Below are 20,313 nucleotides of genomic sequence, written 5' to 3'. Positions count from 1 at the left end.
TAGGTTGGAAGGAAACTAAACTCAAGCAAAGCACAAGCTCCTCCGTCATTGAGGCAGATCCAATTGAGGAAGTTTGGTCGTTCGTGCATAAAGTCTCGCTTCACCAAATTGAGGAAGGTTGGTCATTTGCACAGAAAATCTTGATCCGCCAAAGGGCAAGGTTCTCCGTTGCCTAGTAAGATCCAAAATCCAATCGAGAAAGGTTGGTTGTTTGCGTAGAAAATCTCACTCTGCCCAAGGGAAAGTTCTTCCATCACCGAGTCGTATCCATCGAGGTGATTGGTCATTTGCACAAGAAATCTCGCTCTACCAAAGTACAAGCTCCTCCATCGCCGAGTGAGATCCAAATTCAATTTGAGAAAGGTTGGTCGTTTGCATGGTAAATCTCAGTCCACCAAAGGGAAAGCTCTTCCATCACCGAGCCAGGGCCTATTGAGGTGATTGGTTATTTGCACAAGAAGTATCTCTCTCTCAAAGGGCAAGCTCCTTCGTTCTGAGCCAAAACCAATGAGGGAATTTGTGTTGTTTGTGCAGAAAATCTCGTCCGGACGAAGGGAAAGTTCCTCCACCGCCGAGCCAATTCCGTTCGTTGAAGGTTGGTCGTTTGCGCAAAAAAATGTGGCTCCGCCAAAGGGCAAGCCCCTCCATCATTGAACCAGATCCAATTGAGGAAGGTTGCCTGTTTGTGCAGAAAATCTCTCTCCACCAAATGACAAGGTCTTTCGTCGCCGAGTCCGATCCAATCGTAGAAGGTTGATCGTTTGTGCTCCACCAGAGGGAAAGCTCCTTAGTCGCCGAGTCGGATCCAATCCTCGCAGGTTGATCGATTGTGCTCCACGAGAGGGAAAGCTCCTAAGTCGCCGAGTCGGATCCAATTCTGGAAGGTTGATCGTTTGTGCTCTGCCAAAGGGAAAGCTCCTCATTCGCCGAGTCGAAGCCAATCAAGGAAGGTTGATCATTTATGCTCCGCCAAAGGGCAAGTTCCTATATGCTCAGCTAGATCCAATCGTGGAAGGTTGTTCATTTGCACAGAAATCTTATGGTCGGGCTGAAAGGAGAACATTCATACCGTCCTAACGACAACCATGAGAATGTCCGCAATTTGTTCCTCGCATTCTTGATGGTGATGTATATGTAGCTTACTTTTTCCCAAGCTTTACCTCCTAATTTCGTTTCGTTTTCCCCTTATTTTTAACATGTTATTTTTGTTTCCGCAAATCTCACGGTTAGGTTGGAAGGAAACTAAACTCAAGCAAAGCACAAGCTCCTCCGTCATTGAGGCAGATCCAATTGAGGAAGTTTGGTCGTTCGTGCATAAAGTCTCGCTTCACCAAATTGAGGAAGGTTGGTCATTTGCACAGAAAATCTTGATCCGCCAAAGGGCAAGGTTCTCCGTTGCCTAGTAAGATCCAAAATCCAATCGAGAAAGGTTGGTTGTTTGCGTAGAAAATCTCACTCTGCCCAAGGGAAAGTTCTTCCATCACCGAGTCGTATCCATCGAGGTGATTGGTCATTTGCACAAGAAATCTCGCTCTACCAAAGTACAAGCTCCTCCATCGCCGAGTGAGATCCAAATTCAATTTGAGAAAGGTTGGTCGTTTGCATGGTAAATCTCAGTCCACCAAAGGGAAAGCTCTTCCATCACCGAGCCAGGGCCTATTGAGGTGATTGGTTATTTGCACAAGAAGTATCTCTCTCTCAAAGGGCAAGCTCCTTCGTTCTGAGCCAAAACCAATGAGGGAATTTGTGTTGTTTGTGCAGAAAATCTCGTCCGGACGAAGGGAAAGTTCCTCCACCGTCGAGCCAATTCCGTTCGTTGAAGGTTGGTCGTTTGCGCAAAAAAATGTGGCTCCGCCAAAGGGCAAGCCCCTCCATCATTGAACCAGATCCAATTGAGGAAGGTTGCCTGTTTGTGCAGAAAATCTCTCTCCACCAAATGACAAGGTCTTTCGTCGCCGAGTCCGATCCAATCGTAGAAGGTTGATCGTTTGTGCTCCACCAGAGGGAAAGCTCCTTAGTCGCCGAGTCGGATCCAATCCTCGCAGGTTGATCGATTGTGCTCCACGAGAGGGAAAGCTCCTAAGTCGCCGAGTCGGATCCAATTCTGGAAGGTTGATCGTTTGTGCTCTGCCAAAGGGAAAGCTCCTCATTCGCCGAGTCGAAGCCAATCAAGGAAGGTTGATCATTTATGCTCCGCCAAAGGGCAAGTTCCTATATGCTCAGCTAGATCCAATCGTGGAAGGTTGTTCATTTGCACAGAAATCTTATGGTCGGGCTGAAAGGAGAACATTCATACCGTCCTAACGACAACCATGAGAATGTCCGCAATTTGTTCCTCGCATTCTTGATGGTGATGTATATGTAGCTTACTTTTTCCCAAGCTTTACCTCCTAATTTCGTTTTGTTTTCCCCTTATTTTTAACATGTTATTTTTGTTTCCGCAAATCTCACGGTTAGGTTGGAAGGAAACTAAACTCAAGCAAAGCACAAGCTCCTCCGTCATTGAGGCAGATCCAATTGAGGAAGTTTGGTCGTTCGTGCATAAAGTCTCGCTTCACCAAATTGAGGAAGGTTGGTCATTTGCACAGAAAATCTTGATCCGCCAAAGGGCAAGGTTCTCCGTTGCCTAGTAAGATCCAAAATCCAATCGAGAAAGGTTGGTTGTTTGCGTAGAAAATCTCACTCTGCCCAAGGGAAAGTTCTTCCATCACCGAGTCGTATCCATCGAGGTGATTGGTCATTTGCACAAGAAATCTCGCTCTACCAAAGTACAAGCTCCTCCATCGCCGAGTGAGATCCAAATTCAATTTGAGAAAGGTTGGTCGTTTGCATGGTAAATCTCAGTCCACCAAAGGGAAAGCTCTTCCATCACCGAGCCAGGGCCTATTGAGGTGATTGGTTATTTGCACAAGAAGTATCTCTCTCTCAAAGGGCAAGCTCCTTCGTTCTGAGCCAAAACCAATGAGGGAATTTGTGTTGTTTGTGCAGAAAATCTCGTCCGGACGAAGGGAAAGTTCCTCCACCGCCGAGCCAATTCCGTTCGTTGAAGGTTGGTCGTTTGCGCAAAAAAATGTGGCTCCGCCAAAGGGCAAGCCCCTCCATCATTGAACCAGATCCAATTGAGGAAGGTTGCCTGTTTGTGCAGAAAATCTCTCTCCACCAAATGACAAGGTCTTTCGTCGCCGAGTCCGATCCAATCGTAGAAGGTTGATCGTTTGTGCTCCACCAGAGGGAAAGCTCCTTAGTCGCCGAGTCGGATCCAATCCTCGCAGGTTGATCGATTGTGCTCCACGAGAGGGAAAGCTCCTAAGTCGCCGAGTCGGATCCAATTCTGGAAGGTTGATCGTTTGTGCTCTGCCAAAGGGAAAGCTCCTCATTCGCCGAGTCGAAGCCAATCAAGGAAGGTTGATCATTTATGCTCCGCCAAAGGGCAAGTTCCTATATGCTCAGCTAGATCCAATCGTGGAAGGTTGTTCATTTGCACAGAAATCTTATGGTCGGGCTGAAAGGAGAACATTCATACCGTCCTAACGACAACCATGAGAATGTCCGCAATTTGTTCCTCGCATTCTTGATGGTGATGTATATGTAGCTTACTTTTTCCCAAGCTTTACCTCCTAATTTCGTTTCGTTTTCCCCTTATTTTTAACATGTTATTTTTGTTTCCGCAAATCTCACGGTTAGGTTGGAAGGAAACTAAACTCAAGCAAAGCACAAGCTCCTCCGTCATTGAGGCAGATCCAATTGAGGAAGTTTGGTCGTTCGTGCATAAAGTCTCGCTTCACCAAATTGAGGAAGGTTGGTCATTTGCACAGAAAATCTTGATCCGCCAAAGGGCAAGGTTCTCCGTTGCCTAGTAAGATCCAAAATCCAATCGAGAAAGGTTGGTTGTTTGCGTAGAAAATCTCACTCTGCCCAAGGGAAAGTTCTTCCATCACCGAGTCGTATCCATCGAGGTGATTGGTCATTTGCACAAGAAATCTCGCTCTACCAAAGTACAAGCTCCTCCATCGCCGAGTGAGATCCAAATTCAATTTGAGAAAGGTTGGTCGTTTGCATGGTAAATCTCAGTCCACCAAAGGGAAAGCTCTTCCATCACCGAGCCGGGGCCTATTGAGGTGATTGGTTATTTGCACAAGAAGTATCTCTCTCTCAAAGGGCAAGCTCCTTCGTTCTGAGCCAAAACCAATGAGGGAATTTGTGTTGTTTGTGCAGAAAATCTCGTCCGGACGAAGGGAAAGTTCCTCCACCGCCGAGCCAATTCCGTTCGTTGAAGGTTGGTCGTTTGCGCAAAAAAATGTGGCTCCGCCAAAGGGCAAGCCCCTCCATCATTGAACCAGATCCAATTGAGGAAGGTTGCCTGTTTGTGCAGAAAATCTCTCTCCACCAAATGACAAGGTCTTTCGTCGCCGAGTCCGATCCAATCGTAGAAGGTTGATCGTTTGTGCTCCACCAGAGGGAAAGCTCCTTAGTCGCCGAGTCGGATCCAATCCTCGCAGGTTGATCGATTGTGCTCCACGAGAGGGAAAGCTCCTAAGTCGCCGAGTCGGATCCAATTCTGGAAGGTTGATCGTTTGTGCTCTGCCAAAGGGAAAGCTCCTCATTCGCCGAGTCGAAGCCAATCAAGGAAGGTTGATCATTTATGCTCCGCCAAAGGGCAAGTTCCTATATGCTCAGCTAGATCCAATCGTGGAAGGTTGTTCATTTGCACAGAAATCTTATGGTCGGGCTGAAAGGAGAACATTCATACCGTCCTAACGACAACCATGAGAATGTCCGCAATTTGTTCCTCGCATTCTTGATGGTGATGTATATGTAGCTTACTTTTTCCCAAGCTTTACCTCCTAATTTCGTTTCGTTTTCCCCTTATTTTTAACATGTTATTTTTGTTTCCGCAAATCTCACGGTTAGGTTGGAAGGAAACTAAACTCAAGCAAAGCACAAGCTCCTCCGTCATTGAGGCAGATCCAATTGAGGAAGTTTGGTCGTTCGTGCATAAAGTCTCGCTTCACCAAATTGAGGAAGGTTGGTCATTTGCACAGAAAATCTTGATCCGCCAAAGGGCAAGGTTCTCCGTTGCCTAGTAAGATCCAAAATCCAATCGAGAAAGGTTGGTTGTTTGCGTAGAAAATCTCACTCTGCCCAAGGGAAAGTTCTTCCATCACCGAGTCGTATCCATCGAGGTGATTGGTCATTTGCACAAGAAATCTCGCTCTACCAAAGTACAAGCTCCTCCATCGCCGAGTGAGATCCAAATTCAATTTGAGAAAGGTTGGTCGTTTGCATGGTAAATCTCAGTCCACCAAAGGGAAAGCTCTTCCATCACCGAGCCGGGGCCTATTGAGGTGATTGGTTATTTGCACAAGAAGTATCTCTCTCTCAAAGGGCAAGCTCCTTCGTTCTGAGCCAAAACCAATGAGGGAATTTGTGTTGTTTGTGCAGAAAATCTCGTCCGGACGAAGGGAAAGTTCCTCCACCGCCGAGCCAATTCCGTTCGTTGAAGGTTGGTCGTTTGCGCAAAAAAATGTGGCTCCGCCAAAGGGCAAGCCCCTCCATCATTGAACCAGATCCAATTGAGGAAGGTTGCCTGTTTGTGCAGAAAATCTCTCTCCACCAAATGACAAGGTCTTTCGTCGCCGAGTCCGATCCAATCGTAGAAGGTTGATCGTTTGTGCTCCACCAGAGGGAAAGCTCCTTAGTCGCCGAGTCGGATCCAATCCTCGCAGGTTGATCGATTGTGCTCCACGAGAGGGAAAGCTCCTAAGTCGCCGAGTCGGATCCAATTCTGGAAGGTTGATCGTTTGTGCTCTGCCAAAGGGAAAGCTCCTCATTCGCCGAGTCGAAGCCAATCAAGGAAGGTTGATCATTTATGCTCCGCCAAAGGGCAAGTTCCTATATGCTCAGCTAGATCCAATCGTGGAAGGTTGTTCATTTGCACAGAAATCTTATGGTCGGGCTGAAAGGAGAACATTCATACCGTCCTAACGACAACCATGAGAATGTCCGCAATTTGTTCCTCGCATTCTTGATGGTGATGCATATGTGGCTTACTTTTTCCCAAGCTTTACCTCCTAATTTCATTTCTTGTTCCCCTTATTTTTAGCATGTTATTTTTCTTCCGCAAATCTCATGGTTAGCTTGGAAGGAAACTAAACTCAAGCCATCCATTGTCGAGCCAGATCGACGAGTTGCCTAGAAATATATATCGGGTCAAAAGAAAACACTAACAAGGTCAACATCCTCGTCGCAGAGTCAGTTCTGATCGAGGAAGGGAGTCATGGTTAGGTTGAAGGAAGCGATCCCAGTGACAACCACATGTTCACCGTCTGATCCTCTCCTCCTTGACAACAAAATGTACGTACCATGCTTTTTTACCATCTTAACTTCACCGCATGTTCTGTTTCGACCCTAGTCTTATTTGCACCTTTTCCTTTGTATTTTTTTTACCATAAATTCACATTAGTCTTTTTTTCCTGCGAAGAGTCCTACTTTTGTAAAAAAAAATCATGTTTTATCTATTTATTTTTGTTTGCATATCGTTGCTATTAAAGCCTACCATTAAATGAGAGTTGGGGATTAGATGTGCACTCGTTGCCCATCGCCTCCCCTGGATCCTCCCTCCCCAAGGACCGTCCTAGTAGGGTTGAGTATGCCGCCTCCCCTGGATCCTGCCTCCCCAGGGACCGCCCTAGTAGGGACGATCTGGGGGCATGGCTCTTTTCATATTGGTTTTTCACTCAAACTATCCTATATTAATAACATGTAAAGTTACTGAATTTAACATGTATATTCTCATATCTGCCCCCTTCAACGATATATTATCTTGTATCCAAATTAATTGTTTTAGATTCGTCTAGATACGGAGGAGCCTAACACTAAAACACGTGTGCATACATGCATACAAAATATCCGGGACAACTAATTCGGGACAAACGGAGTACATGTTACACCCTCACCCCCTCACAGAGTTCCTGCCTCCCTGATCGCCCCTCCACCCCCTCACAAAATTCATGTCTCCGTCATCGCTCCTCCATCCTGTCTTTGAGCCTAGGTTCGCGGCTCCTATAATCGATACCCCCTCACATATCTGCCTCAACTGGCCCGCCTTTATTGACTCGGCAAATAAAACCATGTTTTCTCTCCGGCAAAGCGAGAAAACGCTCACCTAAGTAAACAAGATATTACCATTTGTCTGGGCGGATGATAAATCACGAGAACGATCTCATCCGATGAGCATTGTTTATGCAACCGCATCAGCACGGGCAGGCAAATGACGGTCAATTGTTTGAAACAGTTTAATTTTTTTTAATGTTTTTTTCATACATCGCAAACGAAAACACACAAAAACCATTTGTAATTTCTCCGGAAGTTTTACCTGTCCAAAGTTTTTTTTACTGAAGAGGGCATGGGGTCGAACCAGGCGCGCCAAGATGGCCGGAGGGTTTTTGCGGGTTTCCATCCACGACCCCAAAATTGGTGTTGGCTCATCCATCCCTGTGCCAGATCGCCCGTCCGGTCACTTCACATCCCATCTCACCCATTTAATCCATCAATCACCATCAAGCAGGCAGCAACAAACAAAATTTCAAAAACTTCACAGCACGCGTCCAATCCGAAGGGCAGCACCGACATTTCACATCCCATCTGACCCATCATCCAACAAGCAGGCAGCATTAAACAAAATTTCCCAGACAAAGACGGAGATGGAGACGATCGTTTGTCCGGGCGGATAAATAAACCACGAGCACGATCTCATTCGACAAGCATTGTTTACGCAACCGCATGAGCATGGGTAGCAGTAAACAAGATACTACTACCGTTTGTCCGGGAGGATAAATAAATCACAAGCACGATCTCATCCGGTGAGCGTTATTTACACAACCGCATCAGCACGGGTAGGCGAAACACGGGCAATTATTTGAAGCAGTTTTTTAAAATGTTTTTTCATACGTCGCAAACGAAAACACACACACATGGTTTTTTTGTAATTTATCCGGATTTTTTTAACCTGTCCAATACTTTTTTACCGTCCGGAGAGGATTTGGGGTCAAACCAGACGCGCCAAAGATGCGTGAAGGGTTTTCGTGGGTTCCCAATCCACGGTGTCAACACTAGTGCTAGCCCATCTGTCCCCTGTGCCAGATCTCCCGTCCGGTCACTTCATACCCTATCTGACCCATCCCATCACCATCAAGCAGGCAATGGTAAACAAAACTTAAAAAATTTCACCGTTTTTCAAGCGGACAAATCACGGGCATGGTTAATAAAGATGCGTGAAGGTTTTCGCGGGTTCCCAATCCACGGTGTCAACACTTGTGTCGGGCCATCTGTCCGTGTGCCAGATCTCCCGTCCGGTCACTTCACATCCCATCTGACCCATCCCATCACCATCAAGCAGGCAGCGTTAACAAAATTTTTAAAAAATCACCGTTTGAAATCACGGGCACGGTCTCATTCGACAAGCATTATTTATGCAACCGCATCAACACGGACACACAAATCACGGGGCAATTATTTGAAACAGTTTTTAAATGTTTTTCTCATACATAGCAAATGAAAACACACACACAAAATCATTTGTAATTTGTCCTTATTTTTAACATGTTCACTTTTGAACGTATTGGTCTACCGGAGAGGATTTGGGGTTAAACCACGCACGCCAAGATTCCCGGATGGTTTTCACGGGTTTTCGTCCATGGCACCAAGATTGGTGCTGACCCATCCATCCCTCCGCCAGATCGCCCGTCCGATCACTTCACATCCCATCTCACCCATCCATCCATCACCATCAAGCAGGCAAGAGTAATCAAAACTTGTCCGGCCCGCCTTTATCGACTCGGCAAACGAAACCACCTTTTCTCTCCGGCAAAGCAAGAAAACGCTCATCAAGGTAAACAAGATACCACCGTTTGTCCACGCGGACAAATCACGGGCACGGTCTGAATCGGTAAGCATTGTTTACGCAACCACATCAGCACGGGCACGCAAATCACGGGCAATTATCTGAAATAGTTTTTTTTGAAATAATTTTCTCATACATAGCAAACGAAAACACACAAAAAAAGCATTTGTAATTTCTCCGTTTTTTTAACCAGCTCAATTCTTCTTTTACCGTGCCGGAGAGGATTTGGGGTCAAACCACGCGCGCCAAGATGCCCGGATGGCTTTCGCGGGTTTCAATCCAAGGCGCCAAGGTTAGTGCTCGACCATCCATCCCCTCTGCCAGATCTCCCGTCCGATCACTTCACATCCCATCTCATCCATGCATCCATCCATCCATCACCATCAAGCAGGCAAGAGTAAACAAATTTTGCCCGGCTGGCCTTTATCGACTCGGCAAACAAAGCCACGTTTCCTATCCGAGAAAGCGAGAAAACACTCATCAAGGTAAACAAGATACTACCGTTTGTCCAGGCGGACAAATCATGGGCACTATCTCATTCGACAAGCATTATTTACGCAACCGCATCAACACGAGCATGCAATTTACGGGCAATTTTTTACCGTATCGGTCTACCGGAGAGGATTTGGGGTCAAACCAGGCGCGCCAAGATGCCCAGATGGTTTTCGCGGGTTTCCATCCAAGGTGCCAAGATTGGTGCTGATCCATCCATCCCTTCGCCAGATCGCCCGTCCGGTCACTTCACATCCCACCTCACCCATCCATCCTTCATCATCAAGCAGGCAAGAGTAAACAAAACTTGCCCGGTCCGCCTTTATCGACTCGACAAACAAAACCACCTTTTCTCTCTTGCAAAGGGAGAAAACGCTCATCAAGGTAAACAAGATACCACCGTTTATCCAGGCGGACAAATCACGGGCACTGTCTCATCCCACAAGCATTATTTACGCGACCGCATCAGCATGAACACGCAAAATCACGGGCAGTTATCTAAAACAGTTTTTTTAATGGTTTTCTCATACATAGCAAACGAAATCACACACAAAAAAACATTTGTAATTTCTCCTCGTTTCTTTTGTGCTCGGGCATCCATCCCTCTGCCAGATCGCCCGTCCGATCACTTCACATCCCATTTCACCCATCCATCTCACCCATCCATCCATCACCATCAAGCAGGCAGCAGCAAACAAAATGTGTCCGGCCCGCCTTCATCGACTCGACAAACAAAACCACCTTTTCTCTCTTGCAAAGCGAGAAAATGCTCACCAAGGTAAACAAGATACCACCGTTTGACCACACGTACAAATCACGGGCACGGTCTCATCCGGCAAGCATTGTTTACGGAACCGCATCAGCACGGGCTGTTATATGAAACCGTTTTTTTTTTTGAAATACTTTTCTCATACATAGCAAACGAAAGCACACACAAGAAAAAGCATTCATAATTTCTCTGATTTTTCTTAACCCGTCCAATTATTCTCTTACCGTGCCGGAGAGGATCCAGGGTAAAAAAACCAGACGCGCCAAGATGCCGGAAGGTTTTCGCGGGTTCCCATCCACGGCGCCAACACTGGTGCTGGGCCATCCATCCCCTTTGCCAGATCTCCCATCCGGTCACTTCACATCCCATCTAACCCATCAAACCCATCCCATCACCATCAACCAACCATGCAGCAGTAAACAAAACTCAAAAAATTTCACAGCAGGCGTCCAGTCCACGCCGGATGGCAGCACCGTCATTTCGCGTCCCGTCCGACCCCATCACCCATCAGTCACACAACAGTAAAAAAATTTCACACAGCAGGCAGAGAGGTAGGCCCAGTCCCAAGGGCATCCGTCCGCTCTGCCAGATCTCCCGTCTGGTCACTTCACATCCCATCTGACCCATCCATCCATCCATCCATCACCATCAAGCAGGCAGCAGTAAACAAAATTTGCCCGGCCCGCCTTTATCGACCCGGCAAACAAAACCACGTTTTCTCTCCGGCGAAGCGAGAAAACGCTCACCAAGGTAAACAAGATACCAGCGTTTGACCACGCGTACAAATCACGGGCACAGTCCCATCTGGGAAGCATTATTTACGCAACCGCATTAGCACGGGCACGCAAAAATCACGGGGCATTTATCCGAAACAGTTTTTTTTCGAAATGTTTTCCTCATACACAGTAAATGAAAACACACATAAAAGCATCTGTAATTTCTCCTGTTTTTTTTAACCCCTCCAATTCTCTTTCAGGCTTTGATTGGTAGAGAAGTGGATTTGGGAGGTGTGGAGAGGAGGGGATTTGATGAATCTCTTCCTTCCACCCAATCCTCTCAAATCCCTGGATCTTTGCTTCCACCAGTCCCCCGAGAAGGGTCGTGAAACACATGGATAGGAAGGGATTGAAGGGAAGCGAAGGGGATTCGGCTAAGCAAACACCTCTTACCAAATGAGCGCCCAAGGTTCTATGAGATTTTTGATCCTTCCGGGAATTTTCCTCTCGAAACCTCCCTGAATCCCCCGTGCCAAACGAGGCCTTAACGTGCGAGAGAGAATTCAGGGTAAAAAAAACCAGACGCGCCAAGATGCCCCGAAGGTCTTCGCGGGTTCCCATCCACTCGTGCTGGTCCATCCATCCCCTTTGTCAGATCTTCCGTCCGGTCACTTCACATCCCATCTAACCCATCAAACCCATCACATCACCATCAACCAACCATGCAGCAGTAAACAAAACTTAAATTTTTTTTTTACAGCAGGCGTCCAGTCCACTCCGCATGGCAACACCGTCATTTCGCGTCCCGTCCGACCCCATCACCCATCAGTCACACAGCAGTAAAAAAATTTCCACAGCAGGCCCAGTCCCAAGGGCAGCACCGTCATTTCGCCCCGCCGCACCCCCTCCCCACTTTCGCCTTGCCGCGCTCCCTCCCCCCTTCTTCCCGCTGAAACCCCAACCCCCACCCCGCCCACTATCCTCCACCCCCACCCCCACCGACGTCCCGGGCCCAGCTCCCGCCTGCCCCACCCCTCAGCCTCCCCCCGCCCGTCCACCCCACGTGGAAACAGGTGCGACGACGGCCCCACCCCAGCACCCATCACGCCTAGAAATAGGAGGGAGGGAGGAAGAAAGGCAGGCGACCATCCCCATCCCGAACCCCGTCCCCAAATCAAAATTTCAAACCCTCCCACCCGCTCCGCGCAGCGCCAGCCGCAAACCCTAGCGCGCCGGCGGCGGCGACGGGGGAGGATGCCGGACCTGCCGTGCGACGGGGACGGGGTGTGCATGGTGTGCGGGGCGGCGGGGCCGGCGGAGGTGGAGCTGCTGCGGTGCGGGACGTGCGCGACGCCGTGGCACTCGCCGTGCCTCTCCCGGCCCCCCGCGCTGGCCGACGCGGCCGGGTGGGCCTGCCCCGACTGCGGCGGCGAGGGCGCGTCCCCGGCGCCCGCCCCCGCCGCGGGCGCCGGCGGCGGCAGCGGCCTGCTCGCCGCCATCCGCCAGATCGAGGCCGACGCCACGCTCTCCGAGCAGGACAAGGCACGCCGCCGCCAGGAGCTGCTCGGCGGGAAGGGCGCCGCCGACGAGGACGAGCAGGACGACGACGACGACGACGAGGACAACGCGCTCGAGATCGTCGGCAAGAACTTCAGCTGCGTCTTCTGCATGAAGCTCCCCGAGCGCCCCGTCACTGTGAGCACCACCCCCTCCCGCCTTCTCCGCCGTCAGTTTTCATCAAATTAATAAATGCCCATGACTGAATCCATCCTCGCTCTGCCGCTGCTGCCAGTAGTAGTACAGTAGCTCCACCATCTCGCGATTATTTACTGTGTCTGGCGCCCGGATCTCCCGTCGCTCGCCGTATAATCACAGGCTTGTGCGTGCGTGCTTGTTTTAATAATTTCTCCCAGCATAATCATCACTCACCATCATGCCGCCGCTCCGTCTCTGCGCTGATACCCACTGGTTTCAGTTTGTTCAGATGCGCTCCAAAGATGCTCCTCTGTTTTTCTCCTGTAGCTTTAATGTAATCTGTAGTGCATATCTGCTGATTTTCGTCCATTTTATTTTGATTTGCGTGCTCTGTGCTTGCCTGTGCTCAGATAGGATCCTTGCGTGCCGTGAGCGAATCCCCTGATAATGAGACGCGTCCACTAGTAATGATAATGATCCATCTTCACGCATGAATCCTAGCTCTGGAACAGCTGTGCTCTATTTGTTGTTATTTTCACATCATCATTTATCTCTGATGATGGCTTGTGTGTTCGGTGCTTGTCTGTAGTTAGATAGGAGTAAAGGGTCACAAGCTTGTCTGTTTGTAGGCTTAATCACCTGTTACCTTTTATAACAGCGTGAATGGTGTCAACCTGGGAGCATTGTTCAGCATTGCTTACATCTGCACATGTAATGATCTATCTGTAGGACAGCCGTGGTCTGTTTGTTGTTATCACCATGCCATCATTTATTTTCTGATGATATGCATGTTTGGTGCTTGTGTGTAGTTTAGAAGGTGTAAAGCATGACAGACTTGTCTGTTCATGGCTAATCACCTGCAAACATCAACAGCAAGGATGGCCTTTGGCTGCAAGTATTGTTCAGCATTGCTTCCATCTGCACACATGAATCCTAGCTCTAGAACAGCTGTGGTCTATTTATTTTCTGTTGATGGCTTGCGTGTTTTCTGTTTGTCTGTGGATAGATATGAGTAAAGGATCGCCATCTCGTCTGTTTGTGGGCTTAATCACCTGTGAACTTTTATAACAGCAGGAATGTCATTTACCTGGGAGCATTGTTCTGCGTTGCTTATATCTGCCCATATGGATCATAGCTCTACTACAGCCGTGGTCTATTTGTTGTTATTGCTACAGCACCATGTATTTTTCTGATGATGGCAGTTTGGTGCTTGTCTGTAGTCAAATAGGAGTAAAGGATCACAGCTTTGTCTGTTGTGGGATAATCACCTGTGAACTTTTAACAGTTGCTAAAAATTGTAGTAACCTGGCCACTGGACACAGGAGAGCTCCTGTGGTGTGGTGTCTAAAATGATACCTGGATAGGCTGGTCATATGTTGTGTATTGCAACTTACTGTAGATAGCCCTGCTTTCCTGCTCCTTTTGATGGTTTGTTAAGTCTATTCACCTTTATTGGTTTGTTTGCTAATGTGCTGACTGTAGAACAAATGGTTTGATTTGCCCTTATATTTGATACTATCTAGTACTGCCTATGGTATTTTGTATATGTGTGTGTGTGACAGTGTGATTAAATACTTGGTCTGTGCTACAGTTTAAAGGGGTGAAAACATCATCATGATATATGAATGAAGTAATGTCTGTTATATACAACTCTCCAAACTCCTTCAATGCTGGTTAGTAGAGTATTAATTTACAACTAAAGTGACTGATACTTGGTATTGGCCACTCTTTGGTTTCTTTTGAGAGTTAGTTGAAAACATGTTTCATGTTTCCTTTCATCACCAATGCTACTTTAGTTTTGAGTCAGGTCTAGCTACACACCTTAGCCAGCTGGCCTACTGTGTTGGGGTAAGTCCTTGAACCCAGATGGCTGGGTTCACAATGTGCCTGCAATAGCACCCCTGGAGTCTTGATTTCAGTTCATGGTTCACCACTTCTGCGTGCACATTCCTCTGTTGGTATAAAAGGTTGCTCGACAGAGCCTCTCCTTGGCATGGTTCTGGACATATGCATAGCCTTTTAACTGTCACTATATTTGTAAGGAGACTGTTGCTTGTCATCTTCACACACTTTTTAAGCCTAAAGTATGATTACTTCTGTGCCTAATCGGTCAACAACAATTTCTGCTTCTGTTTTTCACGCAATGCTATGCTTTATAATGATTTACTCCCTCTGTTCCTAAATACTTGTTGTTGGGAAGATCTAGACTAGTTTTCTCCAACAGCAAGTATTGTGGTATGGAGTAGTAATATCCAAGCATTCCTTATATGTTCGTATTCTGTTCTAAATGCTGTACTCAGAATAATATAGTCCTCCCTTTTATGCATTTGGTGCTGTCTCTAATCACTGCATTTTACTTTTGAATCTTTGCAGACACCATGTGGCCACAACTTCTGTTTGAAATGCTTTGAAAAGTGGGTTCACAGTGGAAAAAGGACATGTGGAAAATGCAGGGGACCTATCCCGTCCAAAATGGCTGAGCAACCAAGGATTAATGCAGCATTGGTTGCAGTCATCCGTATGGCCAGGACTGCAAAGAATGCTAAGGCAGGCGGCTCAGGAAATCCTGTTCATTACATAAGAAATGAGGCTAGACCCGACAAGGCATTCACGACTGACAGGGCAAAGAAGTCTGGGAAAGCAAATGCTTCCAGTGGCCAGATCTTTGTAACCATTGCCCCTGATCATTTTGGCCCCATTCCACCAGAGAATGACCCTAGAAGGAATCTTGGTGTATTAGTTGGGGAAACATGGGAAGACCGCCTTGAGTGCAGGCAATGGGGCGCTCATTTCCCTCATGTAGCTGGTATTGCTGGCCAGTCCGAACACGGTGCTCAGTCAGTAGCGCTCTCAGGTGGTTACATAGATGATGAGGACCATGGGGAGTGGTTCCTGTATACTGGAAGGTATGATGCTGTATACTTGGAAGTTTCCTGTATATCCACTTGGTATCTTTGTACTTTTGTGGCTGATCCTACATATGAGCACTTATTCATGTAATTAATTTGTACTGACAGTGGAGGAAGAGATCTAAGTGGGAACAAGCGAACAAACAAGGAGCAATCTTCTGACCAGAAATTCGATAAGATGAATGCTGCTCTGCGTCTTAGTTGCCAGAAGGGCTACCCTGTCAGGGTTGTGCGGTATGTTTTTTCATACCATAAATATTTCCTCAAATTATTTAATAAGTACGTAGTTGATATGATGCTGTTCAGTATTGCCTTACCTTGATTTGTTTATCATTGTTACATGTTGCTGGATATATGGACCATCCACTGTTCTGCTGATATTTGTTATTTATGTCATCTTGTTCGTGAACTTATGCTTGACCACACTTATCTTAAAAAGGTCTCACAAAGAGAAGCGTTCTTCATATGCTCCTGAATCTGGTGTGCGGTATGATGGGGTCTACAGGATTGAGAAATGCTGGAGGAAGATTGGTGTTCAGGTAATTTTACTTCCTGTACAGAGGTTCCACATTGCTGCTCTCTACTTTGTGCCACTGATTAGAAGATGAATGTATATTCTTTTGATTTCTGTCTCAGGGTACCTACAAGGTGTGCCGGTATCTCTTTGTCCGTTGTGACAATGAACCAGCTCCTTGGACCAGGTTTGACACAATGCTCCTCTTTTGTTTTGGCAATATGCCTTTGTCTTGAAAACCACAGGCATTACTTACACCAATGTTTGTGGTGTCTGGTTTGTAGTGATCTTCATGGTGACCGGCCAAGACCCCTGCCCAAGATTAAGGAGCTGCAAGGTGCAACTGACATACATGAAAGGAAAGGATCCCCCTCGTGGGACTATGATGTATGTCCGTGCGTTTTTCTTCTTCTTCTGATGTTTGTCACTTGCTAGCATACACAACACCACAGCTGATCTGCATCTGTTTGCTATAGGCAAAGGAAGGCTGGAAGTGGGTGAAGCCTGCACCGATCAGCAAGAAGCCTGCCCAGTCAGGCGATCCTGAGGCTGACAAGCAATTCAGGAAACACCGGAAGCGTGCTCATATGTCTATGAATGATAGGCTGTTGAAGGGTTAGTATTTATGTCGTCCGTTTTGATTGCTAGACTCTGTTTGTCTTGAGGAGCTGGAATCTATTCCAAGCATTCATTCTCTTAACACGTGCTTGTGTTTACCTGGTTATGCAGAGTTTGGGTGTTCCATTTGCAAGAATGTGATGACAGAACCAGTCAGTACTCCGTGCGGTCATAACTTCTGCAAAACCTGTTTGTTGGATCAATACGACGAGAGGGAATCTACGAGGGAAAGAAGCAGGAACGGCCGCACTCTGCGTGCCCAGCAGATTGTAAAGAAGTGCCCGTCCTGCCCAACCGACATCTGTGACTTCCTGAAGATCCCACATGTATGCAATTAAACATGCTTCCGCCGAAACTAAAGCATGACGCAGCTTCTAAAGCATGTTTTCCTGATGCCTTTTGCTACTTGTCTTGCAGATTAACATAGAGATGAAGGATCTGATTGACAATCTGCTTGCCAAGGCTGCCAAGGATAAACAAGACGCGGAGGGATCTGCAGAGGAAAATGGTGACGAGGATGCTTTGGAGAAGGAAGAGGAGGATGACAGCAGCTTGAACGAGGAAGAGAATGGTGATGCTGCCGAGAAGAAGACTGAGGAAGAGGAAGCCGTCGTCAAGATTGTGGTTGAGGCCAAGGATGATGAGCTGAAGAAGCATCTGAAGCGCAAGGGAGGCGAGGAGGAAGCCAAAGATGAGAAGGAGATCAAGACCCCTGCTGCTGCTGCTCCTGATGTGCAGAATGCAGCTGAAGAGGACGCTGAGATGGTTGAAAACAAGGAGGATGAAGGTGCCCAGAAGGTTCAGAAGAAGCGCAAGGGGCGTGCCGAGGCAGCCACTACTGCCGCAGCTGGTGGTGGTAAGAGGAAGAAGGCCAGCCCTGCGGCCGCTGGTGGCGGCAAGAGGAAGAAGGCCAGCCCTGCTGCAGCTGAAGGGACCCCTGGAGGCAGCCCTGCTGCTGTGAGCACCCCTCGCCGATCGACCAGGAGCGGCGGCGGCGTGGTGGCTGGTGGGAGCCCTGCTTCCAGGACCAGGAGCAACACCAAGGCCGACAACTGAAGGCCGTCGCCGGGAGCGGAGGAGGAGGAGGAGCGGCGCTGAGGCTGATGCCCACCATCGAAGAAGGTGCTCCGATTTTTGGCTGGTCGTGTAATATTCGCGTATCATATATATATATTTTAAGTTTATATTTGGCAGACTGTTTGCCCGGAGATTGGAAGTGGAACTTGATTTGGTGCTGCTGCCGGTGATGATGATGGCAGTTGTTTTCGGTCGGAACCTTGTAGTTAAAGCTAATACCGCACCGTACCCCCCCCCCCCCCCCCCCCCCCCCCCCCCGCTATATGGAATTATGGATCCTGGATGTTATTTTGAAGTAATGGTGATGATGATGCTGCTGCTTTAACTTGTTGTTACTATTGTGACAGTGGTTAGATTTTGCTGGTTTCTTTCTGGTGCATTTGCTTTTGATGGATATTTGGCCATTCGGTCATGTTTCCTTCCATTTGGTTTCTTCCAGCTGCAATTTTGGATTTTGCTGGGTGGCGGTGCTTTCGCATTCCTTCGATTTCAAAGTTGCGTTTGCATTTTACGTGGTTTTGTTCAGAAGCCAAACTTAGTAAATTTGGGCCAGGTTTATATGATGCGAAATATCAATGATGTTTTCCTCATAATGAACCTGGTCATGGTTTACAGAGTTTGACTTGGGGCGAGGCTGCGGGAGTGCTGCAAGATGTGGCTGTTTGCGAGGCATCTCTTCTAAACTAATCCCTTTAGACAGAGTCGACGCTGACGTTCTTTTTACAAGCATGATCAAAGTAGAGATAACTTTGACTTTAAACAAAATTTATATCCAGACTAAAGGACCGGAGGGAGCACTAGAAAGAGGCTTCTCTTCTTGGCAAATGGATGGATTTTAGGATGTGTTTGGTTGTTCACATCAAACCCAACCAGACCCGTACGAAAAGAAAACTAACTGTTTATTCACATGGCCCGCAGATGATTCTTGCCCGCACCAACTTCAAAGCACTTGCTAGCCTGGTTCACATACTCCCTCGGTCCCAAAATAAGTGTCTCGAGCTTAGTATCACTTTGTACTAGAGCTAATACAAAGTTAAGACACTTATTTTGGGACGGAGGGAGTATGATTTTTTGGCCTGCATCAGCTTTAAAGCACTCCTCGGCATGGCCCACATATGATTCTTGACCTGCATGAACCTTAAAACACTCCTCAGCCTGGCCCGCATGAACTTTAATGCATCCGCCAGCCTCTCATATGTTGCGTCGCAATCCGCATACCTCAAATGTAATATGTAAATCCATGCAATCCGTACACGTTGATCATTTGATACAAATTATATGGATTCAACAGTTCAAAACAAAAGCAAATGAATATAGTTCAACAAGCTGGACATGCCAAAATAAAATAAATGTCCGAGCGACAAGGGATGCTTGTCCGATCACTCGCCGGATGAGTTAATCCATGCGTCTAGCTTGTCCACTTTGTCCTGTGAGTAACCATCTCGGCTTGCATCCGGACTGGCTGCTCCACCTGCATCCAGGTCGCCTGATCCGCTTTTCACACTGTAGCACCCTGGATTTTGCCCATTTTTTTCTTTTGATTTTGGTCTGGATTTGCTTTTGTGGCTTGGTAGTTTTGAAACCTAAAGAGATTACCCTTGGTTTCTCTTCCCTTTGCTAACCTCCAAACCATACCAACACCTTGTCATTTCCATCTTGAGCCAATCCCAATAATCTTTTCCGTGTGAATATTCCTTTTTCTATTAAAGGAATAACTCTGTTGCTCTGGGTTGTGAAGCAACCCACATTTCTATCATTCCAAAAATTCTCAAATATTCTTATAAATCTCTTGGGCCATATCTTCCTCACATATGACAAAATCCTTCCTTGTCATGTTCAAAAATATTTTACCAATATTCCTTTTCTGATTCTGTCCTAGCTGTCAAGTTGTGAAGCAAGAACCCTTTATATGTTCTTGCTTGTTCTCAAACTTTTTGGGCACTCTTTCCTATCCATATCATTGCCTCATGCCAAAATTAAACCTCATTTGACTAGTAAATATTTCTTGGCAAATTTCCAAAGTTCCTGATCCACAGGAAGCTTTGTGAAGCAAGTGCTAGCTAAGAGTATTCAAATGAGTTGAAATTTTGCCATGATCTCAACATGCTCAAATCAAGCCTCTCCACCAAATTTGAGCATCACCTCATCAACTATGTGACCACAACATCAAATCTTTGTCTCTGGTCATTATTTTGGATTGTGAAGCAACTGTACTTTATGTTGCTCCATAATTTATGAAATTTTACCAGGACATTCTCCTACCTATAAAACATCTCTCCACCAAATTTGAGATTATTTTATCTAGCCATTTTTCCTCAGTAATTTTCCTAAGATTATGTCCAGTGGGATGTTGTGTGAAGGAAGTACCACTTTGGTTTATCCAGATGGTATGCAATTTATATAGTGTCTTCATATGCCAAAATAACTAGCCTCCTCCTAATTTGAGCTCCATCCAAGCAAGTATGTGAGTGCCACTTCATACTTTGCAATTCTGTCCAGTAGAGCTCATTGAACTGCAAGTGCTATTTATCTTCAGTCAAATGAGCTGAAAATTTGCAGAGATGATCATCGTGGCATTTGATCACCCTCAACCTAAACCAGAGCCTCTCCCCAGCTGGATC

General features: G+C 46.9%; 1 protein-coding gene across 1 annotated transcript; it reads left to right on the top strand.

The window, feature by feature from the left end:
* The first annotated feature begins 12,020 nt into the window (after nucleotides 1-12,020).
* On the top strand, nucleotides 12,021-18,017 carry LOC123444806 (E3 ubiquitin-protein ligase ORTHRUS 2-like). The gene is made up of 9 exons (XM_045122042.1): nucleotides 12,021-12,574; nucleotides 14,948-15,480; nucleotides 15,592-15,717; nucleotides 15,923-16,022; nucleotides 16,120-16,184; nucleotides 16,282-16,384; nucleotides 16,474-16,612; nucleotides 16,727-16,941; nucleotides 17,033-18,017. Exons 1-9 carry the CDS (start codon nucleotides 12,134-12,136, stop codon nucleotides 17,669-17,671), a joined length of 2,361 nt encoding a protein of 786 aa, XP_044977977.1. The 5' UTR covers nucleotides 12,021-12,133; the 3' UTR covers nucleotides 17,672-18,017.
* Nucleotides 18,018-20,313: the final 2,296 nt, after the last annotated feature.

This window comes from Hordeum vulgare, chromosome 1H (assembly GCF_904849725.1).
Source record: "Hordeum vulgare subsp. vulgare chromosome 1H, MorexV3_pseudomolecules_assembly, whole genome shotgun sequence".
NCBI lineage: Eukaryota > Viridiplantae > Streptophyta > Magnoliopsida > Poales > Poaceae > Hordeum > Hordeum vulgare.
The sequence above is the reverse complement of the archived record's forward strand: the minus strand, read 5'-3'. Positions and strand labels throughout refer to the sequence as shown.